Source organism: Zychaea mexicana (genome assembly GCF_025766255.1).
Source record: "Zychaea mexicana strain RSA 1403 chromosome Unknown BDB00scaffold_15, whole genome shotgun sequence".
Lineage (NCBI taxonomy): Eukaryota > Fungi > Mucoromycota > Mucoromycetes > Mucorales > Lichtheimiaceae > Zychaea > Zychaea mexicana.
In genome coordinates, this window is record NW_026516678.1 from 37,549 (window position 1) to 63,013 (window position 25,465).

The 25,465-nt window shown below is 40.9% G+C and overlaps 6 protein-coding genes across 6 annotated transcripts; 3 read left to right on the forward strand and 3 right to left on the reverse strand.

Moving 5' to 3' along the window:
* Window positions 1-201: 201 nt before the first annotated feature.
* BDB00DRAFT_809421 (uncharacterized protein) lies at window positions 202-1,265 on the reverse strand. Its single transcript, XM_053122481.1, has 2 exons — window positions 403-1,265; window positions 202-329 (listed from the first exon to the last, which is right to left on the reverse strand). The coding sequence occupies exons 1-2, from the start codon at window positions 1,192-1,194 to the stop codon at window positions 231-233; spliced, it is 891 nt and encodes a 296-aa protein (XP_052982459.1). The 5' UTR covers window positions 1,195-1,265; the 3' UTR covers window positions 202-230.
* Window positions 1,266-1,481: 216 nt separating this feature from the next.
* Window positions 1,482-1,964, reverse strand: BDB00DRAFT_785642 (uncharacterized protein; the record flags this gene model as incomplete). Its single annotated transcript, XM_053120551.1, has 1 exon — window positions 1,482-1,964. One exon carries the CDS (start codon window positions 1,962-1,964, stop codon window positions 1,482-1,484), a length of 483 nt encoding a protein of 160 aa, XP_052982460.1.
* A 9,563-nt stretch (window positions 1,965-11,527) lies between these two features.
* BDB00DRAFT_926773 (uncharacterized protein) lies at window positions 11,528-13,610 on the reverse strand (the record flags this gene model as incomplete). Its single annotated transcript, XM_053128854.1, has 8 exons — window positions 11,528-11,810; window positions 12,050-12,151; window positions 12,253-12,353; window positions 12,423-12,616; window positions 12,713-12,744; window positions 12,891-12,924; window positions 13,032-13,183; window positions 13,314-13,610. The coding sequence occupies 8 exons, from the start codon at window positions 13,608-13,610 to the stop codon at window positions 11,658-11,660; spliced, it is 1,065 nt and encodes a 354-aa protein (XP_052982461.1). The 3' UTR covers window positions 11,528-11,657.
* Window positions 13,611-15,665: 2,055 nt separating this feature from the next.
* On the forward strand, window positions 15,666-17,518 carry BDB00DRAFT_809459 (uncharacterized protein). The gene is made up of 2 exons (XM_053122482.1): window positions 15,666-16,679; window positions 16,798-17,518. The coding sequence occupies exons 1-2, from the start codon at window positions 15,720-15,722 to the stop codon at window positions 17,386-17,388; spliced, it is 1,551 nt and encodes a 516-aa protein (XP_052982462.1). The 5' UTR covers window positions 15,666-15,719; the 3' UTR covers window positions 17,389-17,518.
* Window positions 17,519-18,530, forward strand: BDB00DRAFT_809462 (signal peptidase 22kDa subunit). Its single transcript, XM_053122483.1, has 4 exons — window positions 17,519-17,584; window positions 17,656-17,780; window positions 17,898-18,176; window positions 18,275-18,530. Exons 1-4 carry the CDS (start codon window positions 17,558-17,560, stop codon window positions 18,393-18,395), a joined length of 552 nt encoding a protein of 183 aa, XP_052982463.1. The 5' UTR covers window positions 17,519-17,557; the 3' UTR covers window positions 18,396-18,530.
* A 2,103-nt stretch (window positions 18,531-20,633) lies between these two features.
* On the forward strand, window positions 20,634-22,021 carry BDB00DRAFT_809464 (uncharacterized protein). Its single transcript, XM_053122484.1, has one exon. The coding sequence runs from the start codon at window positions 20,666-20,668 to the stop codon at window positions 21,533-21,535; it is 870 nt and encodes a 289-aa protein (XP_052982464.1). The 5' UTR covers window positions 20,634-20,665; the 3' UTR covers window positions 21,536-22,021.
* The last annotated feature ends 3,444 nt before the right edge of the window (window positions 22,022-25,465 follow it).

Below are 25,465 nucleotides of genomic sequence, written 5' to 3' on the forward strand. Positions count from 1 at the left end.
CGATGGAAAACGTGGAGGAATTGGGTAAATTGGTATTTAAATTAAGCCAAGAGCAAGTGGAATCGGTTCGTGCAGAAGCAGCGGCCAAGGAGGCAGAAGAACAGAAAAGCGAGGAACAAGGAGGCGGGGATGAGGCGATGGATACAGACGGTGACGACGATGGTGATGGTGATAAAGAAAACGAGGACAAAGAAGACAACCAATAAAGCAATCGTTTCTTTTTTGCCCTCTTACACAAGCGATAATTCCAACGTCCACGTACGCCTTGCCCATAACCGCACAGACTTCTCTTGTATTTCAACAGTATTTCCTTCCCACCAACATTTCCTCTGTCAAAACAACAACAACGCAATTAGAAACACCAATAATAAAAAATACATCAACGTTTTCTTTTTGACTTACAGCAGGTTTACGCCAGAATAACAACAACTTTTGTGCAGTGGCCACTGGATTGTCAGGACCTGACATATCCAACAGCACCAACGCCATACTCATGACACAGGTACGCAATGGTTCAAGAGCACGATAACTCCATCGGTCCTGCCGATCAAACCCAGCGTCGCATAACATATCGATCAGATGCTGTTCTGCCACGTTGTTTTCACGTGCAATATTCTTCTCGAGGGCAATAAAGATCTTGTCGTTCTGCTTCAAGTGCTCACCGCACAGTAATTTGAGTTGAGTCGTATTTTCGGTCGCTGTTGTGTTCTTTGAACAAGGCACGCAGAAATATTCAAGTTCTTCACGCAACACAATGATGGGCTGCTTATTGCTTAGCAAAGGGTGAAACGAGACGGCTGACGCACTGTTATCCATCTTGGATGCACGATCATAGCATTCCAAGACATGCTTGAGTGCTGCTGGATCGAAATCCACTTGAGTGATTTCTTCAATAGAATCTTCGTCGTCGTATGCATGTCCATCGTCGTGGTCATCCGATGACGTTCGACTGCCTCCGTTGCCATGGCCACCACCACCACCACTGCCCAACACAAGGCCATTGGGGAACATGACAATCAGTAGACTTTCAGGTAAGCTGACTAGGATTTCTCGTTCAAGATCGATACGTGATCCCCGCAGGTCCAGTTTCAGTACTTGAGGAATGCTGTCTTCAAGGTCTTCATCATCAAGATCTTCTTCAACTGCATCAGGTCGTTGTTGGTAAATTAAATCGTCGTACGTGGTCACTGTCATTCTGAGCGTAATAGAGAAAAAAAAAAGTGAAAGATAAAGGGAATAAAAGGGACAGAAAGGGAAAGTTTATGTTACTCCTTTAAGCATTGTTCGAAATCAAATTCAATTGGACTGGATTATTTGCAATAAACTAAATGTACTACTACTACTACTACTACTACTACTTTTTATTCTTTTTATACATTTGACTTAACTTTTTTTTTTGCTAATAGCATATACAATGTACAGCACGTAACTTTGATATAAAGTATCTCATCAAACACACACAAGTAAAGGGCACATTTCCGTTATAAGCTTCCATCCATCTCGGTAGGCCGATGCATCACAGAAACTCGTGAAGTGTGTGCAGTGGACGAAGAACCGACATCGCTCGTTGGGTTACTTCCGTTGTTACCCCCATTGGCACTGCTACTGATGCTTTGTGTATGTATGATCCGACTGATTGTTGCAGCTGATGAAGTAGAGGGTGCTGCTGAATTGGATGAAGAAGGAGGTGATTGTGGCGCGATGATGACGTTTGATCCATTCGAGTCGTATGTAGGTGATAAGGGGGAAACTGAAGACGAGTGCTGTTGCTGATCCTGTGGGATAAGATCATAATGTTCCTCTTTGAGCAGATACTGTTGCAGCACATGTGGTTTGGGGACAGCATAGCCTGGACGCATCCGCTTTAGAAATGTAGCAAACTCTTGGTTGTTGACCACATTAAATGGTATACTGGCTGAAAACAAGGCACGTGCGAGGTTATAGTCCAACATGCGTTGTGACATGGGATCAGATGATGCGAGATTATTGGTGATGGTAGCACTACTACTACTACTGCTGCCATTGTTGTTGTTGTTGTTATTGTGATGTGGGTGATGATGATGAAGATGACGATGGCTGCTATGACTGCCGTGATTATTATTATTAGTATTGGAATACTGATGCGGTGAAGGCGATGTTGGAGATGATGACAAGTTATCATAGCGATTATTGTTGGATGAGGAGGATGATGACGAAGAGGAATGCTGCTGCTGCTGCTGTTGTGAGGAGGGTATTCCTGTTGTTGCACGCAGTGATGATGAATCACCCGATAAATCCGTAATACCGTTGTTTGCTAACGTTGTCAGTGCCCGGTCTATTTCTATAGCTTGGCACGAAGGATTTTGTTGCTGTTGTCGACGAATGAGCTGCAGGGCTTGCGTCATGGTCGATCGTTGTGTTACTGCTTGCACTGCCAATGTTTTTCCTCGCGCAGCTTCTTTTTGTAGCAAGTCCTCATGTAACGATTCCGGGATCTTGGTGCATTTGCGCAACAAATGCTGGTGAAGTCGGGTCACACCACACGCTTGTTGATGACTGCAATAGTTGCATTTGGCTTTTCGTCCTTTGCCATCAGAAGCATCGACGACGGTGAAATATTGCCAAATGTTGCTCTGAGGGCGTGGCATGGTGTTTGGGAAAAAAAAAAGTCTTATTTTCTGTCGTTTAAATGGAACACAGATCGATTAGAGAATGCATAATCCACTGAAGCGAAAAAAAGTTTTAAACGGGTTTATTACCTTGTTTCCTTTTCAACAAAGCAGCGGCAAAGCAAAGCAACGATCATCCGCCTGCATTTTTATATTTTTCGTGTTCCGCTCACACAAACCACCGGCGCCCCTTTCTTGGTTTTACACATTGGTCTTATAAAAACACCATTTCCGTAATACTTTTGAGAGTGGATTTGAGCTATACAACTAAGGAAAGAGTAAATGTCAATCACGTATGCTGATGTGATTAAAGATATTACTAAATTAACCAGGAGTTATCTTTTGATATGTAAGCATTCCTGCTAATACTGATCTACATGTAGCGTACTTTGACTATTTAAAACCGTCATAACTATCACATCATCGTGGTTCATCCAAGAAATGAGCTACTTTTATATGCATATATATAATATTTTGTACATAATAAAACTTAATCGGAGAGCAAGATGAAAGGATTGTGTATTTTGAGAGCAAAGAGGCATACAGTTAAATAAAAAGAGGTATTATATGATATAGAGAGAAAAGGGAAAGAAAAGCTTTTTGAAGGAGTTCTAAGACTAGAGGATCATTGAGAGTCATAATAAAAATAGCTAGTAGTATCACTTTGACGCTTCACTGTCTGGTATAGAGATTAAGCTCATCGCCGATCAATGTTTCTTCTTCTTCTTCTTTAATGATATATGCAGTATATATCGACGAGAGCATTGTCTGGAGTCAGTTTACGGAATATACAGAGTGAATGAATGGTACTTTCCATCGATTCTTTTGAGCCTTTTAGCGACACGTCTCATGTTGTCGAATTCGTAGATATTGCCATCAATCGCTCTGTAAGCTGACTTGTAGTGAAAGCCTACTGATATTCTACTTTGCCGATCTCTATCTGGTCACGATAATAAACCATGCTGCTTTTGTTGCTCGCATATTTCACGTGCCACTCGTGATCTTTGCCTAATTGCCAATATCATGAACGACGATGAACTCGGCATAACTGAGAACATTACTAAAAAAGAGGTTTTTGATTTCGGCCTTGGCGTTCATAACCTTTTGCTGCAGCATTTCGCTAAAGCCAGTTGTGCGGTAGTTTTCAAGGTCATCTTCCCTCAAACTTCTTGTCAGACAGATGGAGGAGAGATGAGCACTTATGGATTTTTCGGCATCAGCACAGGCCTCTCGAATCCCCACATTCTGGCGCTGTTATCGTTGGGTGTAGATATCGTGTTAGCCCTGAACCGTGTATTAAATCGTAGTTGCGAATACAGAATATCATTATCCCAAAGGAAACATTGCAACACATGTGATGAATCTCCAAATGCTCCGTTTTCGCAAATACCAAAGGATGCACCATGATCCCATGCAGATTGGCGGAATGGTAAGGTAGGTCCGGTAAAGTCCTTATGTTTCGACGCAGTCCAAAGTCTTGAGTGAGTAACCATGCTCTTTCATCGTTGCCGATTCTAGGAGGTTCTGGAATATACAGCATAATCACTTTTAACGATATTTGCAGAAGGCTATTGATGAAGCAAGCGTTATCGGCGTTGGGGACAATAGTGACTGGATAACCATTTTGTAAAGTAAAATGAACGGGCTGCTGATCGCTATAATAACAAGTATACACGCCATATATGTTATGATCTATCATACATCCCCTTGTAGTTTACGTAATTTACGTTGTTCTTTGTGAATTTCTTCGCTCGACAATCATGCTTCTTTTGCTTCTGGAAAGATTCTCGAATGTCAGATTGCTTCTTGGCACGTTCTTCTCGAGCCTTGGTTGCTTCAGTGATTCCGCGTGCGTTGATTACTTCTTCCTTTCGAATTTTTTCGTTTCCTTCCCAGATTTAGGCATGGTTAAATAATCTACATGTTTTTCATACGACCTCAATTACAAATTCCAGTTCACACAAGCAACTAGCTCTTTTTTACCTAGTCAAGTATTGTTAGTTCCTTTTATTGCTCTTTTGTTTGATTTTTTTTCCGGTCGAAGGATTCTCTGAATTGCGCTTGTTGATTTTTTTTACTAGGTAAATGCTTGGGTTTCTCCAGAGGACAACCATTATTTAAGCTTCTTTTTGCTGTTTTGCGTGATGAGCTGCAGGTAGATCAAGGAGTGATTTAAGCCGGACGATCACTAAAGGTCAATTCAACGCACCCTTTCCTAAATGAAACTTACGACGGCGGGGAGATCTTGTAACGTATCCTCTTGCCAGATCTTCGTTCCTCAAGTAGTTAAAAGTTGTGGTAACATGGAAAAAACTGTTCGGATTGCTGGACAAAGCGATAAGTGCTGCGATGGAAGGACTCTACGCCGTTTCTCGTTCTTGTAGCATTTCATAAAAGTTCTTCATGCATCGTCGTCTTCGATCCGAAATTCATGCTCGCAACGCTGGGTCGTAGCCACCATTTCATCCAATTCGTAGTGCGCGGAAATTATCGTTCCATATCACCAGTATCATAAACATGTCGAATATTCGTCCCGCAGTAGTGTCGTACATAACTCTGGTGTATATTCCAAGAATACCTCTCGACGTTCCACCGAACTTCACCCTGAATACGTTCAACCGATTGTTTCCAATCGATGAGAGTAGCAACCTTTCAAATCTCGCCACTTTTGACACCAAGAGAAAGTGTTGTTAGAAGCGATAGAAAAAATCCAGCTCTCTGGGCTTGCGGAAAGTCCATCATTATTCTACACATGGATGATTCACCAGCGTCACTCTTCTTAGTATCCAGCACCTTGAGCATTGTATTAAAGTACAAACACAATGTTCTGTACTCAAAGCACCAAAAATTGCTAGGAGAACTGGGGCATATCTTTGCAATTTTTCGTGGGAAATGACAGAATTGCACAGGTAGTAACCGTCACCAAAACAAGAGTATGTGACACCTGTAAAAGTTGGTTCTTAGGGTGCATTTGATATGCTGTTGGATGAAAGGAGAAGCAAAAGGAATGCAGAACGTATCGGAATGGATATCCAGCGGTGACCGTACAAAACCGGGAAAATCGATATCAAGCTGTCGAATTGGAGCAGCTGCCGTTTCAATGTTGGGTGCGCCCTTAGCGTTGGACCCGTTCAAAGCAAGTATGTTACGACGGCGATACGCCATTTTACGAGCGTGCTGTAAATCGACGTCGATCTCGCGCGCAGGTTGTTGTGGTGGGTTCATTGCTCTCTGAGAGCTGCTACCGACAACAAGGGCCACCCTTTCGGTAAGTTTGGCGACTGATTGCTTGCTTATATGAGCTGCTTCATATTGACCATGTGATTGCGTGTCATAGTGCCGGGCAGTGCCCACCCAACGGATGAACTTGAAGTTCACCTGGACGTCGCAGGCAATGTGTTGCATATTTCCTTTGCATTCAACACACTTTTGCTTTTAAAATGGCAACTTAGTGCTAGCAGGTTTGACCTGATGGTCTTTTGCTTACAACAATCCTTTACGCTATGTATAGCACCAAGGGAGATCTTGGTATTATAATGCTGACTCCACCGTCAACTTTCTTCTGATTCTGTTGGTAAAGTTGCCAGCCAATGTCGGTGGGCCGTTTACATGTTCCGTCTGCTTTGGAAAGCAGGGCAATCGTGTGCTTTTTGTCGCCGTCGATCCATCTCGTAAATCCGTCCTTCATGTTGGAGAACACGTTAAAAGCTAATCGGTGAGTTTGGTACCTTACAATCAGGTTGTTCTAGTTGAGTGCGTAGAGTAGCGAGGAACGCAATAAAAAGACACTGGTTTTCGTGCCCTGCTTTTACTGCAACCGCCGAATCTTTCCCGATGATGAAATGGACGTTGGATTGTTTATTTTTTGGAACTTGTTGTCCTTTGATTACGAGTCGACAACGGTGAGTCTCTGTATTTTGGTGTCTGCTTATTACCATCGCTACACTGCTTGAGTGTATAGCAGTTACCATGCCTTTTCAATCAAGTACAAGATTGGTACCTGAGATCCGGACTCGGGGTTCCCATATAAGAAGCGGAGATGGTGCACAAGGTGAAACACGGATCGACACTATATACTACAGCGGCATGACAGCGACCGTGTGTGTTTCCATAGTGTCAATCCAACGATACTTCTTTTACTTTTGCTTTGGCACAGCAAAGAACAAAGGAGAAGCAGAAGGGCTCTACAAAGCCAATCACGTGATGGGGCGACTGCGCTTGAAAACCAGTCTTGACCTGCTGATCCACTAGCGTGTGACTTTTTTTGGTTTTTTGAAAAAGTATAAATACAGGTCTATTTTTCAGAGCAAGAAGGATTTCTTTATGCAGTAGCACCAACAGATGTTTGGGGGCATCGGTGTATACTTTTCCCTACGGGGCCCCATAGGAAAATGACAAAAAGCACATTGGTGTACACCACCAAAAGACAAAATCAATAAACACAAAAAGTGTTGTTGACGTCTAAACTATCTGATTGTGTGTGTTTCCTTGACCAACAAGGTGCACCACTACAAAAATAAATAAGAAAATGATAAAAATAAATAAACACAAAAAGTGTTGTTGAAGTTGCAAAGATCTGTTTGGTTATGGTTTCATGACTACGTATAATTTTGAAAGAGAGATTCGTAGGCTACAGTAATGGCAGCACCTTCAAGGCTGCCGTCTGACCATCAAAGCCGTTACCCTTGTCGTTGGACTTTGTCTTCCTGAATGTCAGCTCCACTGTATATAAAAAAAAGGGAATCCTCCGTGAAGCACAGATCGTTTCGCACTGAAACATATACTCGCTTGCCATTTTAGCAGCGTTGACTACAATGACACTGCAGCTCTTTTATTAGGCATTTTAATCGAGTTACAAAATTACGAACATTCATTGTTCATTTAGAAGCGTGTACATAGTACGCACGAGATGTATTTGCAAGCGTAGATCTTAGATAAACCCTGCTTCTGCATTTAATGAGATTGTTACATTCTGCGAAAGTATCTATATCTACGGTTTCCTGACTTTGCACATGGTCTTTGCAGTTTTCAGCTTTACAAGTGCTCACATCATTACAAAGTAAACGGTTTCGAGTAGAAGCTTTGCCAAATAATCCCATGAAGTTTTATCGTGTATTTTATCTATACACGCTCTCTTGCATAAGAGCTTTCCGATGAAGTTGGACAACAACTTTAGTAACATCTTCATGAAAGCCCTTCAGCAAGGCCTTAAAAGGCTTGCTTGGTGCATAGAGTACCTGCAAGCCTCCCCGTTATTTAATCGGATGTTAACTTAAACTTGTGCCTTTCTGTTGGATACTATATAATGACATGGCAACTATGTAGGTATTTCAAACATGCAGACCACAAAGCCCAAGAACAGTATTAAATCAAAATTATGCATTATATCATGCACCACGATTGTTTTTGTCGTCGTAAGGTTAGAGATGTACGCACAAACTGCCAGGATAACACACGCCAAAGCGGTCGTTCTGTATATATCATCTAACATTAAAGGTTCAACTCCATACTTTTTAAACATATTACCAAAAGCACCGTCTGTAGACACTAGCACCCAAATTGCCACCCTGAGAGCTACACGCATCCACAATCGTCACTCGTTAATCTCGCAGATCTTCATTCCAGTATGATACCCAAACCTCCGACAGTATCCCTCCTTATGTGGCAAAAACTTATACGGAGGCATTGGTTTTGGGCTATGCCGGGTGCTTCCAATTGTGTCTTAAGTCAATGACGTTATCGCGAGACCATATCAAATTTAGGTTGTCTAAATTTGAGCGTACAGGTGGCTTGATAAAAGGCGTGATATTCCCGAGGGGTTGATACCATGAAATGCTATGTATAAAAAGAAGTTATGATATATTCTACGAGAATGGCTATATGCAACAATCCCTTGTCTTGACCAAATTTTCCTAGCAAAAGTAAGTGTTATTCTGAACTAATAAGAAAGATATGTTTATTCTACCAAATGTTAGTAAGTTTACGTCCGTGGTAATGATAGCCCCTTATTCTTTTGCTTCTAGTCTAAGTTTCTGCTTTAAATGCCAAGGCTGTGCTGCAGTTGCTGTTGCACTGACTCGTTGTACTTTATGATTATCCTTCGTAATTTTTTTGCTTTTGTATAACGGTATTGTTGTTGTATCACTCATCAGCTACATCCGTTGTATGATGATCTCGTCATCTCTTCTTGTGGATCACAGACGTCATTTTTGATTAGAGGTATGGATAAGTTGTTTGCGATTACAAAACTCGAGAGTCTTGATTTCGTTACTGTTGTTTGAAATATTGAAAACATAAGTGGATTTTGTGACGTTAGCTACTGATGAAATTGATGGCAACATATCACCATGTGTTTTGTACTTACAGTTAAAACTACTTTTCCATAATTGGTCCACTTGTATAGGTAATGCCTATCGTTGTTTTGATGTTTGTCTTGAATGCAATTGTTTGTCTTCAGCCCGGAATTGATACAAGTGCATTCGTATCTTAAGAAACGTATTGCCCTTGTATCATAATTTTCCATAAGCTTGCTCTAGGTGCTGCTTTTTGTCGTTCTTTTTTTTTGTTCTCGAGTTGCCTTTTTTTTGCAGCATTTGCCTTGCAACTCGTGTCTTGTATATATATTTTTTCTGGTTTTTTCCCTTTCTGTTTCTTTTCTGATTTTTTTGTGTTTCTTTTCTTTTCTTTTTTCTTTTCCTTATTTACGGGGTCTATCATTACCTGGACATTAACTTACCAAACATCTGTAGTGGGAATATATTCGTGAGAGATCTCGTTGACTGGTATATAGGAACATGCAGGGCTCTACGACAAAGCAATGTGAGCACAATTGCGTAACATTACAAGGTGGATCAATTGCTTTTTGCCACTAATTCTTACCGTGATGCTTTTCTAAATGCCTATTGCCCCTGGTATATCTTGCTGTCTGTAGCTGATTTTCTGAAGCATGTGTCTGCATCTCTTGAGGATGCATTAAATAGCAATATCGTTCGGCCGCCACTTTTGCTAATGGATGGTTTGAAGTTTTGATGAATATATGTGGTATGTCCCAATGACGTTTGTTGTAATCCTTTTAGAGCACTGCACAATTACCCTTTTTCGTTTTCTCCACAAACGATCTTATTGTCGTCGCATGATAATTGAGCGAGCAATATGGATGCTGGTCGACAATCACGTGCGTTTCATTGATGTGCCTTGAGTGTGTATGTGCATATGTATCTTCCATCTTGACTTTGAAAGATGTATTGACTGCTTCCGCTTGCCACCGATCAGGTTTGTAGGATCGTCTCTATCACCAATGTATCGTAGACTGTATACTGGTGGTAGGCTCTTCTTGATTTCCGCTTTGTTGGTATACAGTGCCGTCGTGTGGATCTGAATATGATGGGCCACTTGATGATGACGCCTTCAAAGCCAATGTCGTGTTTGATGCGCCTTATGAGCGAGACCTTGTATTGTTTAAATAGCTGTGTCCTGTGTTTGATTTGCGGTTACTACAGCTGCGTTTTCATTCACCACGCGTTAACTGCCTCACAACCATAGCAAGAATGAAACCGCCACATATGATGTGATGCTAGTTTGTTCACTTACTTGTTCGCATTGGTGTCCTTGACCTTTCCTGTCGTCCAAACCCGTGATGCTTAGTTGTATGGAGGTCATCGCCAAGTTTTGAATCGCCTTTACGATTCCTAAGAAGAGATAATAGATATGAGCATACCATTGTTTTTGACTTGATATCGGTGTCATCAGATAATCATGCGCACTTACTTTCAATTCATAAAGTAGCAAGTAAAATGACTAATTGTGCTGCCTACGTCGTTTCTTGTCGCTCTTGTTGTCTCTGATGTGTGGTTGTCATTACGCTGCATACTATAGTATCGCCAGATTATGTAGGTTTGACAAAAAAGCGTTCCCATGGCTTCTTGTTCTCTTCAACGATAAACGATCAGAAGCGGACGAGAATTGTCATGTAATTGAGATGTTGTTGACCGCTTGACTGTTTGATAAGTGTACTGTCGCCAGATTCCAGGGTTTAGTTGCCACCTTCCTGCCTTGGTTGATGTTGTCGTCCGGAGCTCTTGATCTGCTGTTGTGCCATGATGAAGATCCGCTCGAAAGCTTGTTCTGTTCCCGCTGTTGTCAATTGTTACCGGAAATGCTGTTTGCCTGAGTTGTTGCCACCAAGTTGGATGTCATCAACGCCGATGACGACTATTTTGTTGCGTCGATGTTGTCGCATGAATAAATCTTGCTGTTTGTTGTCATAAGCAGAGGTGACTCATCATCTCGATTCGACTGTAGCAATTGTCATTTGCAATGTTGTCAATTCTTCTTGCTCTTGTGCTTTTTGGTTTGATGTCTACAACGTGCCGATACCGCTCTTTTTGATGTGTTGTTCCGAACAGTTCCTTTCCGTCTTAACGTAACTTGTTGGAATATTCGAGTTGAACCGTCAGCCATGCTGATGTCTCTTCGTTGCTACGAATTCTTGCTTGTTATCCGTACCACTGAGTTGCGCTACTTCTTGATGTGATGATAAAATTGCTGCGCTGAAACATGTGATTCACTGTTGCACGCTTTTTCGTGATGGGCATGCATTTTGACAAGAGAAAATCAAGCCAAAGACGGGATTCTCCGAATCCTCGATTCGACACAAGGGTGCTTTTGTACTCGGCTAGTCTGAAATTTGGCGCCACCCCACCATGACGGCATGTCAGGCACATGCATACTAACCACACGCAACGACGACGTAATCAAGCCAAAGACGGGATTCTGCTAATCCGCGATCAGCGCCAAGTTTTTTTACTCGGCTAGCCTGGAAAGCTGGCGCTCTCCCAACATGGCAGCGTACTACCACCGCACCGCTCTCGCCAGGACAACCCCAGCCCGGACACCCCAGCTTCAGGCACCCGAAGCAGAGGGTAAGGGTTATGAGACAGAAGGATACTCACTTCCATAGCAGAGGGACAGCTAACTGCTACCCAGGCCCCCTGAGGGATCAGACGCGGTTTAGGCGTAAACACATTCCAGAGGACGACCGAGAACCGTGCTGTGGGGTCGGTGAGGTGGTAATGCTTGTGGAACAATGCTTTGTGGTATTGTCGACGCAGGAGTACCACGGGGTGTCTTTTGAGCCAGTGTGAACCAATGGAGCAACCACGACTAAATAAATGCACAATGCAAAGACGGCCTCAGGTCCTACATAGAGCTGCTCCCCTCCCTTGTATTAGCAATCGTCAAACGATTGACTGCTACAAGAAAGGGGGATGGACGACTAGCAAAAATACTTTAAATTAGTTAGTACATCATGCTCACTTTGTTTTCCTTTATTACGTGAAAGTAAAGATGATCAATACGTGCCTGCAAACAGAGCCATGGTCTACCGGGCCGCTCCATTGTACATTCCTGCTATGCAAGGTGTCACCCTCGTCCTCCAAAACCGACAAACGACAATGCAATGTTCCTAGCATCACCATACAGCACACCGGTGGTGCCACAGCCATCTAGTCCAAAGTCATCGTGAAACATGCGCAGAGGCCCCCTATATCTCCCTATACAGGCGATAGCACAGTGCCTTGCCACAGCCTTCCATCTCAGCCCTTACCTTACTCCGGGTACCCTCCACTGCACCCCATCGCCTGACGAAGGCGGAAGCCGCCAGACCAAACACCAGAAGCATCGCAGCCGAACCGACCACGCAAAGACCTAAAGAACATGGATCCAATCAGTAAATATATGCCTTGAATCTGAGACAGCCTTCTTTGAACTACATACCAAAACAGCCCACGCAAAAGAGCCGACCAAAGACGGCCCAAACGAACCACCCAAGAAGCCATGCGGAGAAGGCACCACCGAGGAACCGACACATCACCACGACGCCGACGCGCCAACAAACCAACGCCAACAAGCGGGAAGAAGAGGATAAAGCAGGAGCCGGTAAAAAAGAACGGAAGCAGGAAAAGGAGGGCCTATTAAATCGACCAGCCAGCAATGTTAGTTTTCATCTTTATCAGGCAGCAATGTGTTTGAAGCAGGCTTAGTAAAACGAGAGTTGACTTTGTTACCAATAGCTATACGGAATACTGAATACTGAATACTGAATGTTTTTTTGAGGGTTTTGACTTTTGAATTGTTTTTTGGGTGCTATTAGAATTTGTACGAAAAAGAAGAAGCCGGTATCAATGAGCGCGTTTATGATAGGAAAGAAGCAGAAGCACAAGACAGCAGAAACATTATACTTACCTTTTGTGGTGTTTTTTGCTTTTTTTGTTGGGATCTATCATAACAGAAAGAATAGACGTGTCCAAGTCAGTGAACGCGCTCAATAAAAAGGTCAATGTGAGTAGCTTACTTTATGGATGTTTTTAGTACCACCAGGGGTACGAAGGAGGAACCCAGTCTACGTGCATCAGATTGCTCTGATCGTCGTCAATATCCATGTCGTCGCTGTCAATGTCCATCATATCACCAGCATATGGGATCTCTTCATCCTCTTCTGGCACTGGCGCCTCTTCAGCCTCTTCGTCATCGGCAACCTCAACCATCGGAGGAGCGAGAGCGGGGAAGAGGACAGGGAAGCGGGAGCAGAATGGTGAGGAAGAGGGGACGGCGGCAAGACGGGAGAATGCAAAGGACTGAACTGCGGTGATGGCGGTGGGGACGAACCCGCACGCGACAGAGCACTGGACGCATCATCATTGTTGCCGAGGTCAATGATGAGGGAGGAGTCGGAAGAGAAGACGGTGACGAAGGAGTGGTGTGAGGCCGTGCTGGCGTTGTCGAAGCTGAAGGTGGGTGTAAGGACGGGCGAGAATTGGGGTGGCGCGGAGGAGATGGTGGAACGGGAATGGTATGAAAGCTGTGATGCCGCGTCAGGGTCGTAGGGGATGGTGGACGCATCGTCGTGGTCGAAGTTGTAGTAGCCTGTGGCTTGGTCGTAGGTGTTTCAGCGTGAGTGCTCATCGTAAAAGTACGGAAGAATGGAAAACTGGTAAAGAAGAAAAAAAAGAAAACGCGTTTTTTTGTATCCTGCTTCCTTATCTATACTTGCTCTGATCTGATTTGATTTGATATGCACAAAAATTTCCTTTTTTGGGTTGCCTTGCCCCATGATCTCTTACCACTCACATTAAAGATCCTTCTTTATGACTTATGGACCTTTGAAGCAGACAACTGGAAGCTTGTTTTCGAGAGCTATACAGCAGAAAAAGACCTTTTTGTTGCCATGGCATTCAGGGGTTGTGACATTTCCTGTTCCTGAAAGCTGCTTGTTGCCATGTCAAGCATGTCAAAAATTTATTTTATTGTATTCGTCGCGTCACGCATTTTGGCCAATTCCGAGCGGAATGGCGGCTGTTCTCGCGAAGAGATTCGCAAAGCTTTTTTCACACAATTGCAACCAGCACAATGTACAGGCTCCTGGCAACACGTACATACCAGGACCTTGTCTTTCTGCGGCTCTGTGGCAAGTTACGATGCTTTTCGTGCAGGGTCTCCATTGTACTTTGCTATCATACTCGGCCTCTATATGCGCAGACCGTTCGTGCTGGCCGTGAAAATAAAATTGGGGGTGTAGGGAGTGTGTGGGGGGGGACATCGGAGGGGATCCCGAGCTTGGAGACATCACTGGTACACGACGCTGCTGAATACGCTTGATAGAGTTTTCCACATCCTGGGAGGTAGACTACTTGTCCATTTTAGCCTCGCATCGAACTCAGTGGTCAGCGTGATTGACGATGATCGTAACCTGGCGAGCTGGTCGATGCAGAGAAATGGGATCCTTTTTAAGAAAACAAAAACCTTTCCCAATCCTTGCGGTGGATCCGCTTTTATGATGACGCTGCTCACATAAACAGTCATTATCTCTGTAATTGTAACATATAATACAATATGCTCTACTCCTCCTACTTAATAATATGTATTACATCCCTGGGTACGTGCGTACAGTTTTTTTTCGAGAAGTGCAGCTGAGAAGCTCAGCGCAAAGACAAAGTCAACGGAGGAAACCAGTTTGAAAACACTGGCGTGGCCATGTACGTTACCTACTAGAAGTGGATGCGAAACAGTATCAGTCACTGAGGTGTTATGTCGCCATTTTAGCGAGTAATTGGATCTGTGACCCAAACATTCCATACCAACAGCGCCCTCTGCCAGGATATCCACACACACACACAAACAGAGAAAGGAAGAGGTTTACTAACAGTGACCGAAATTCTATGCCATTTTTGCGTATGTATGCAGTCGCCGTTGTAGATGGGCATTCGCCTAAGGGTCTGCTATTAGTGCTTTTGTGCTATAAGGAAATGTATTTACATATACCAGGCAAAAACTGACGCAAAGGTAATCCCCACACGAAAGGGCCACTTCGTCACAAATGCCTCTCACACAATCACCTTTGACAGACCAGGCGGGATCCACAGGCGGATGCAACATAACGCTCAGCAATGATTCGAGATTGCATGCGGCCAAGTAGACGTATAAGAAACCAAGCAAAAGATGTATCAAGACCATAGAGATAATATGCTTTTTATACGAAAAGTCATTTATTAGATTTATTATGTTTACTATGATATTTGTAGTGCTCTTAGCCACTGCTTGATAGCAATGCTTCCAGAAGCTACCACGAGGAGGTGGCACTACTTTAGCTTCCAAAAATATTGTTCATTCAAAGAATGAATCCAAAGCCATAGCCAAAGCTTTAGCAGGAACGATACACAGTTTATAAAAATCCAAAACCAACAGTCAACCTGCACCTCACTTGCAAGTTTTGCTTCTCTTCATCTCCTATTCTTGTTCGTTTCCTTTGGTTCACTTGTATTCGTTGTATCGTTCGTAATCGTAGTTGTAGTTGTAGCCGTATTCGTGTTCGTACTCGTAGTAGCTGTATTAGTACTCGTAGTAGTTGTATTCGTATTCGTATTCGTATTCGTATTAGTATTTGCTTGGGCAAAAGTGTATCTCGATTCCGCGGAGTTGTATTCGCCATCCCGCGTGGGCGTGTCGGTATGCTGCACTGTACCTCTCTTCCTTTTCTCCCACTTCACCACTATCAGAAAAAACCAAAAAGCAAATATGGACGACGAGGAGCGACAAGCTATTATAAACAACATTCCAGAATGCTCTCAATTTGAAGGTCAAAAAGAAAATGTCATGCCACGACGACAAGGCCGGAGTGCAGTCGCATTAGCGAGTGTCTATCGAACCACAACACAAGAACGCGAACAACAGTTGCAAGATGGCCATGACCATTTTACACGGGAATTAGAAGATATTGAAGAACACGATGATCCGCTGGACGTATATTTACGGTACATTCAGTGGACTGTCGAAATGTATCCAGAAGGTCACAATCAATCATCGGATCTACGTGGACTATTGGAAGAAGCAACACACCGCTTTCAAACATGTGTACGATACCAGCAAGACCTTCGTTACTTAAAATGCTGGATTCATCATATCGAATACCTGGACAATCCTGACGAAGCGTATCAGTTGCTGATTCGGAACAACATTGGTCAGAGCTTGACCCTGTTTTATGAAAAGTACGCGGATTATCTTGAAAGCCAGAGGAAGTATATGGATGCCATGACCATTTATAATAAGGGGATTGAGCAACAGGCGCACCCGATCAAGCGGATGATACGCAAACACAAACAATTTCTCGAAAGAGTCGATCAGCAACGTCGAGAACAACAACAGAACACAACTACTATGGCCAGAACAGAATCTATCAACGACCGTGTCCCTCTCGCCTTGAAATACTCCAGTGCCAGCGCTAGTAGCAGCATTGGATCCTCAAGACCAACATCATCTGCGTCACGTCAACCACAATTTTCCGTCTATTCCGACCCCGATAACGATTCCAATTCTGCCATTCCAACATCATCGACACGATCATCCTCACTTGTCAATAACTCGACCCAACGAATTGAAAACCAACCGCAAGTTACCCAATTTGCTGGAACAACATTACCACAAAAACAATACCAACGTCCTAAACCATCATCTTCTTTCAGCGTATATCGAGATGATGTGAGTTGCTTACTGTTAAATTGCATATTAATAAGAGTGCGGTGGGAGGACAACAGGATAGCATGTAAAAATGGTAATGTGCATTCGTATATATGATAATCTATTCAATCTTTTCTAGGATCCCAAAAACACTAGCACAAGGAAAGCATCATCAGCACCACAAGCACCGCCGTATCTTCAAAAACGTTTCGCACAATATCAGTCGCTATATATATTATCCGAAAACTCAAAAGGAAAATCAGAGTACATTGCAGCTACGAAGAAATGCGTTGGTGGAAAAGGATCAGACGTTCCAATCAGTTTCGAAGAGTTGCGTTATCGGCACTATCAAAAATTGTCAAAAAATTTCGACAAATTAATCGATTTACAATCAAAACAAAGTGAAGAACAGCTATCAGATCCAAAGGCTGAAGACCCGCCAGAGGAACAGACCCAAGAAGGACGGGCAGCGGACATGATGCTTGATTCTTGGTATTATGCTCCTCCTGATGACCGAGACGAAGAAGCAATCTCCTTTAGCTATGCCAATGTCAGACACAAGCATACTGACGAGAATGCCATGCCCACAAATTCAACAATGGATATATCGCGTCAGTCACTGGATTTCAACGAAACATTGATTGATACAGACGATGAGGATATGGACAATGCGATGCGGCAAGAAGCTTCAAAAGTACCTCTGAAGCGACCACGAGCATTCCAGAATTAAAATGTCATCTTTCTCTCGCATTTTCTTATTTGCTCATATGTAAATCTTTCTGCATTACGTGTTGCCACACTCACAAATAAAGGAGTGGTGCCTGAAAAATCCAAGTGACACGTTGCAGCCTTCTGGATATAATTTTACTGGACTACTTTCATTTTTTTACCCACCTCAAATGTACAATTTACAGCAACGTGCTAATGTAAATCGGAAACAATTGGGAATATTAAATGCCATTCCTAGTTGCCAACGACTAAATCTTTACGCTTATAGGTTTTGTTCTCTTTTGCTATAACCGCACTTGGCGGCATTCTTGCTGTTGTTGCTGGCATCTCGTACATTACTGGCTATGCTTCCATCAGCAGTGACATTCGAGTCGACGCCGACACATTACGCGTGTAAGTTTGTATAGCAGCTACCGTTTATCTTTAACAGATTTATTTTTTCTTTTTGTCCTCTGATTCACTTACACGTTTGTCTTGGTCTTCCTATTCAATCCTCTGCATAATTTACAGTGTGAGCCGACGATATGGACCAGATTACTACGACTATGGCACTCCCAAGAGCCATTTTGCGCGATTCGCGTTTGACTTGGATGCCGACTTCACGCCCGCTTTTAATTGGAATACCAAGCAGGTGTTTGTTACTGTCGTTGCCGAATACGAGACAAAGACGCATGATCGTAACTCGGTCGTGTTATGGGATAAGATAATTACGCGTAAAGAGGATGCCAGCCTGAGTCTGCGCAACATTGCAAACAAATATGCTCTAGTCGACGTTAGCCGAAAGTGGAGGTAATAACGGTGGGGAAGAAGGGAGTGTTTGTCTGTATATATTACTCGTGTGGTTATGATTTGATCCAAAGGCAAGAAACTGACGGGTTGCCACATAGTCATCAACAGGCAAATTTGTCGTTGCACTGGGATATTACGCCCTATGTAGGTGTCATCCAGGGCGGTCGCACACCATCCAATCCCACCACTATCATTCTTTCGCCTGCACCCTCGTCATGATAGCATTATTATTGCAATTTAATTAAATGATCATTACTGCCCAAAAGTCAATATCAACAACAATGTAGTACAAGATTGCACGTTGGTTTTGAGATGTGATTAGTATAGAATATCGTTAACTAGGTCGAGTGGAAGAAGTCTATCAATGAGAGGATCCATGAGATGAAGTTTTGACAAGTATAAGAATCGTCAATACAGTATACAAGAAAAGAGGGAGAAACGAAATAAGCAGCTGCTCTTTGAAGAAGAATTAAATGAGTTTTGAGGATCCAACAATAAGCAACCAAATCCATGGATAGGAAACTGCAAGCAAAAAGTGAACTACCATCGTACAAATTAGTTGCCATTTGTAGGTCATTTCGTAAAGGACCTTGGCGGACCATGAAGCTTTTATATGAACTAGAATTGGAAGAAGGATGTCACTGGCGATTTTGTATATGAAAATGATATACAGCCAAATATTGCTTAGCTGGTTTTTCTCTTTGCTTCTATATATTGACATGTACTTTAAACTTCAGTAAGGGTTTCTTTTACTGATTCAGAGCGGCATCGCTTACGTAGGATTATTATCGGGCTTGAGTGTGGTGAAGCATCTAACAAATAAACGTGGTTCACTGTCATGAACATGTCATATTTAGGACCTGGGAGCTATACAGAGGAGAGTTTAAAGAGTAAAAATTGCTCATATATATGACAAAAGCAATTGAGGAATGCTTTACATCAAGCAGGATCCGAGGACCATAAATACACACCAAACAGGCCAACCTCTTATCCACTCTATGGGAGTCATACTGTAATAGGTAGAGTCCGTAGCCAATAAAAAGGTAAAATTAATGAAAGTTATCAAGAATATGATAAAAAGGAAGAAAACTATACTTGTACTGCGCTCATCTAGCTTGGTTTGGAAGAGGGTTCTGACTTGGGTAATATAGATGTTATCTTTGATAGCAGCATCCAGAAAATACATAGATAATAGCTCTTGATTGTGCTTGTTCATCTGACCACTTGCCAGTTTCCATGATCAATCTGGCAGGAGCACAACGATTCTTCGGGATGCCAAAAAAAAGTTCACCACCTGTACGTTGTTATTAGTTGTAATCCAAAGCTGTTGAAAGCTATAGAGGATCTTATAAGTAGCCTCGAACCCAGATGAATTTGGGGTCCTTCCTCCATGCTTATGTGAAATAATTATATATAATGAGTTCCTATATGGTATAGTGAGCCAAAATACAGCATACCAAAAGCTGTTATATAGGCTTACGAACAGAGTAAAAGTATAATCAGTTTAGAGCCTAGTTGTTCTTTTCCATATAGAATTCTTATAGGAGTTATGGTCAAGGTTTTTTTTTCCAAGCTGGTCTTCATCTTGTTCTTTTTGAGAAATGACAGGTCTAAAGGGTTCCTTTAGACAAATCTCCTTTTCAAAGTTTCTGCATAATCTTACTTAATCCAAAGGGCTTATTTCTTAACCCCATCCTCAGGTAAACCAGCTATTAATTCTACCGCTTCTTTATCTTCATTCTTACGGAGTGGAAAGATAAATCTTCCTTGACAAGGTGCGGCTAATCGCTTTCAGCACTTCAACTAACAAACGGCTGATAATTATCCACTGCCAGATTGATTTATTCCTATCACATACTTTTAGAAAAACGACTTTTTCTAACTCTTGGATGTATATGCTAAATAACGTACCAAAAAAATAAGATGTCGCTGTCTCCAATTCAAAGCACCTTTAGTCACACGTCCCTTTAAGTACTAATGTGAATTATTCAGGTCTATATTGATGGGTGCATGTATTATCTTATAGTACACGCAATGATTAAACTACTATATAAAAATTGGACTCCATTATCGATGAACAATTGAAATAAAATAGGCTATCGACAAGAACATTCTTACCTGATTTTACACTAGCTAGAACTTGCACGTCAGGTCGCCTATCTGGTTCTCCGAGAGCCAATCGGAATTTTAACCGTCTCAATGATCAGTATCAAAAACACGGGAGTAAGTGGGTGCTCAAAGAAAGGAATAATAATAATGATAGCACTAGTCTCATCTATGTGCATCTCACAGCTCTTCTTGCAATTATTCTAAACGTCCAAAGTGTGTATCGGACATGCTGTGGCATGTGGTCACCGTAGCGCTGCTGCGATCACATATTAAATCTTCGATCTGAGTTCCAAATGTTGGCTTGCCAGGGCAATTTGCGGTCTGTGACTCTTCTGTTGTTTTTTGGCATTTCCCAAAGCAAAAGAGAAAAAGAAATAATAATGTTGCGATCAAGTACTGCGTTGAGAAGTCTCCAATGGCGATCGTCACTGGTTACATTACGACAACAGTCAACAGCAGCTGCCGCGGCTGCCGCTCCAGCTGAAGAAGTACAGCAGCCTTCCGAACAACCACAACAACCACAAAAGCAACAATCACGAGCCCAGCTTTCCGTCCGTCTTGGTGGTTCCGGTCGTGGCAAATCACTCGAAGCTGCCGATCCCTTTTCCCAGTTCTTAAACAATGCTCAACAACAAAACTTTAAACGCATGGGATTCCGTGGCAAACAAAAGGCAAAGGCAGCACCAGTACCTGGCCAGTTCGACGATGCATCAGAAGGGCAACAGCCACAGCAACAACGTCCGAAGAACCAGCAACAACAGCAACGATCTAGAGGAAACAACAATAACAACAACAATCGTCCACAACAGCAGCAGAAGCGTCAGGCAGACGGTGCTAACCAACAGCGACAGCAGCGTCAGCAGCGACAGCCACGACAGAACAACAATGTCTCACGGAAGCCGGCTGTAGAGAGCCGACGAGTAACAACATTTATCGACAAGGATATTGACTGGACGGCAATGAGCGGATTTGATGATCAGGAGAGCGAGGTGGCTGCGTCAATGGTGTCAACGGAACAGACGGCGGAGGAGCGTGAAAAGGTGATGTTGGAGCTGCAGACGGGAGACTATGAACGGTATTTCCAGGTGTCGAATGGAATGCAGTTCGCACAGGCAGTCGACGCAGAAAGCCTGAACTCGCTGGTGGGAGGCAATGCCAGCTATGGCTTTGATCAAAAGACGGCATTCCTGAGCGCGGTGTCCAAGGCAACATCCGGTGGTGGTGCTGCTGCTGCTGCTCCCCAAAAGTGAAAGAAGAACATATGTCTGTGATACACACTTTGTAAACATCTTTAGAATTCTATAAAAAAAGAACTCCACTCACCACCGCCTTCCCACTCCCACTACACGACCATTTCATCCAGCATAACAACTCCCGCTCTTTAAGAGCGTATACTATCTTTAAAGTATCGTTGGTGCCTCTATTAGCACCTCCAGTAACAAAACAGTGCAATCCCAAGCTTTCTAAAATATACATTTTCATTCTACACATCTGCACGCCTATTGTCCCAACTGTTTAGCATCTCTGCATGCTCATTTTTTTTCCTACCTTGCTGTTGTGGAACCCAGCCCGAAAAAAATAATAATAATTTGATTAGAACACCGTGCGCTCGCACGCATATCACATATGCTCAGAAATACTTTATTTTCGCGCATGGCGAGGAAAACACTTGGCACATGGAAAACTTTTGCTTTGATTTCCAATTACTCTTGGCGCGTCTCTGGGATATATTATGTCGTAGCTCAATTTTTTTTTTTTTACTTCTACTAATTTATAATAAATGGCTACCTTTATTTATAACGATGGATGTGGGAATACGCAGGATGAAACCGGAAAAGACATTATTCAAATGGATATGGACGTTGACGACGTGATGTACCCAATAGAATCTGTCACCAATTACAGCGAATACCTGGACGTAACCCCCCCCCGAACCATTGAAAACCACAAAAACAAATAAAGAGGAAGACATCGAATTCGTCAAAGCTGATGTTCCGAAAAAGAAGCCCAGTCGTGTATCGAACAAGCACTACAAAGATACGGGAAAAGAACAGCTTTTTTATTTAGTGTATGAGAAAGAAATGACGGTCCGAGCTGCAGCATTGCAACTTCAAATCAAACCACGTACAGCGCAGCATTGGGCGAAGCCCGTGATAGTTTATACTGAAGTGACTTCAACGGCTTTGTTTCTCATTCGGTTAAATGTTTTGGAAAGTGTCTTAACGAAGAAAGAAAGGTTATAAAAATGTTAAGATAAACAGGTTTTGCTGTTAAAGAAAACAAAGATCATATAATGAAAAGAATAGGTATATAAGCAACTCGAAGGAGAAAGAAATGAAATGATAGCACATAAAAGAAAGGGAAGAGGAGGAATGCAATTTAGAACAATGATTGACTCTGAAAACGGATCACGGAGTGGTCGGACAAAAGGGCAAGTCTTCATTGTGGTTTGAGTCGTCAAAACCTTGGCTTACAACCAGAACTGGTTCGTTTACTAACGATACGGTTTGACAAACGAGTTGCTTTACTTGCATGAGTAAAGCTAGCAATGCTCCCAATCTGGCACCTATTGTCTCGACATTTGCTTGGGAAAAAGAGAGCTGGTGTCTTCTGAATTCGATAGACATACGTCGATGGCCGATCCAGAACCATGGTATGGAGCTTTAAACCTATTGTCAACCAAAGAAACTGGAATAAGACCCTGTTAACAGCTTACATTCACAAAATACACTTACCCATAATTATAAATCCGGCAATCGCGAGATCGTACTGATGATAAGGAGTGACTTTGATCAAATGGCATAATTGGTCCTCCATCATTTTAGGACATTTCAATCCCATTTCATGCAACTCTTTGGTGCTGCCATAGTCGCTATCGTCTTTCTTTCCAACTTCGGCACATCTAAGCTCTCCCACACTGCATTTGAACAACAAATTGGTTTTGTGACCATGCTTTTTGTGATTGTTCACTAATCGTTCTTGGTTCCTTCGATGACTACTTGCAATGTTGGATAATCAATAACTGTGATATATATATTTTTTGTAAATAATTTTTAATTCTATAAAGAAAAGATTGTCTATTTAATTATATGATATTAAATTTTATATATTATTTTTTTATTTTTAAAATATTCTTTAATTATCTCTTTTAGTCAATTTCATTAACCTAAGTATTTTCTGAAGAATCATAGTTTTTCTACTTAACCCAAAATTCATATGAATTATTATCATTAATTCTATGGTCTATTATATCTTCTATTTCAAAAATATCATCATCTTTATTTAAATTTCTTATATTATATATATTAATAATTTTATTTTTTCTAAATCTTTTTTTCCTTTTTTTTGTAGGATTTTCATATTGTGGAAAATCAACATCACTTTTATCATCTTCTGTTTCATCAATATTCATAATATTATTATTTATTATATCAATATTATTAATATTTAAATTTAATAAATCATCTTGAATTTTATTTAATTTTTTAAGCTTTTCTAATTGTTCTATTTCATTAGTATAAACTATATTAATTAATTTAGTTTCTGTGGGAAATTCAAAATCACAATTTATCTATAACTTGTGATGATCTTATATAATAACAACATTAAGTTTATCACAAAACTTTCGGATATTTTTTTAAAAGAATGAAACTTTTATTTGTAAATTTATATATTTAATATCATCAGCTTTCAACATAGAATTATTATTATCAAATCTTTTATACTTTTGTTGTAAATCACAAAATTGTTGTTCAATTATAGAACGAAAACTACTAAATACAGCATTATAATATTCTTCTTGTTTTGTTAGTTTTATATTATTTTCTTTTCATATTGGATAAAAAAAGTTATCATCTGATCATTCATTATTTTTTTCTTTACATAGATTTTCAAATTGTTTTATAAAAAGTGTATAACCACTATCAAGGGCTATAGAATTCCCTTTATTTATATTATTATATAACTCCTTCATATCAAGCATCATACCTCCATTACTGCTATTTCCACATAAACTACTTTTAGAAATTAAATAGCCATTTCATTTATGTCACATAAAACTTGTGTTCTTATTCCTGACTTTTTAATTTAAAAGACCATTTTTTTTGAAAAGATATATCAGGTTTACTATAACTTATAGAAGAATCGTGTCTGCTGTCTAATAATAATGTTATATTTTTAAAATGTTTTGAATTTTTAATTTTTACAGATAAAATTCTTATTTTTATATTTGAAAAAAAACAATAATCAGTAAATTTATTTAACTTTTCATAATTTGTTATCCAAAATTCTTTATAAATAGTATAGTGTGGTGAACCACATTAATACACTGCTTAAGATATCAATAATAAGATATTCGGTTAAACATTATAGCACATACATATGAGCACTACGGCATTTCGGCTAAACACTATTGAATAAAATCTCTCACTCAGATGATCCACCTTACGTGAACAGGACAATGAACCTATCAACAGGTACCTCGGCCATTACATCAGCTAACGCCGGTTTCAAAGATGTGCCCGATTAACATAGCGACTTCAATAGAAGTTCTGATACGTCCTTGATCCATCCTCTATCACATAGTTTATCCATTAGTCAGATGAATTGATATCGCCGTCTTAATAGCTAGAATATAAAAGAGCTTTATCTTTTGTTGGAATAAAACATCATCTCAAAGATACTTAATCTTGTCCCTTATTATCTTTATTAAAGCTCTATCATCACATATAGAATGTTGAATATGGAATAAATTGTTTAGTTTCTTTTGACGTAAAGCCACTAACTAAATGATATAAAATTAGTAAACCTTTTTTTAACTCATAATAAGGTCTGGTATATTCTTTGTTTGTATTAATACAGATAAAAAGAAAAAACTGATATATATCCCAATTTACTTAATAATTCTTTATATATTTCATCTATATATTTAATATTTAGTTCTATCCTACGTTTAAATGAATTATTTGTTTTCCAATCTTCTGATAAAAATTGCCATTCGTTTAATAATAATATATTTATGTCTATTTTTAAATTATGCATCCTTATAATTTTTAATATTCTCATCATTTTTATTTTTATAATCATCCATAATTTTTATACTTGTGTCCATATTGTATATATTGATTTATATTTGATTTATATTTAATAATAATAACAAAATTCAATTTTTTAATTTAAAA

Excerpts from the sequence above, each read along its gene's own strand:
- BDB00DRAFT_809464 (XM_053122484.1), top strand. The coding sequence starts at position 20,666 with ATGTTGCGATCAAGTACTGCGTTGAGAAGTCTCCAATGGCGATCGTCA.
- BDB00DRAFT_809421 (XM_053122481.1), bottom strand. The coding sequence starts at position 1,194 with ATGACAGTGACCACGTACGACGATTTAATTTACCAACAACGACCTGAT. Across the intron at positions 330-402 it reads TATTCTGGCGTAAACCTGCT|AGGAAATGTTGGTGGGAAGG; the intron begins GTAAGTCAAAAA and ends TTGTTTTGACAG.
- BDB00DRAFT_809462 (XM_053122483.1), top strand. The coding sequence starts at position 17,558 with ATGTACAATTTACAGCAACGTGCTAAT. Across the intron at positions 17,585-17,655 it reads ATTTACAGCAACGTGCTAAT|GTTTTGTTCTCTTTTGCTAT; the intron begins GTAAATCGGAAA and ends TTACGCTTATAG. Across the intron at positions 17,781-17,897 it reads GACGCCGACACATTACGCGT|TGTGAGCCGACGATATGGAC; the intron begins GTAAGTTTGTAT and ends CATAATTTACAG.
- BDB00DRAFT_809459 (XM_053122482.1), top strand. The coding sequence starts at position 15,720 with ATGGACGACGAGGAGCGACAAGCTATTATAAACAACATTCCAGAATGC. Across the intron at positions 16,680-16,797 it reads TCAGCGTATATCGAGATGAT|GATCCCAAAAACACTAGCAC; the intron begins GTGAGTTGCTTA and ends AATCTTTTCTAG.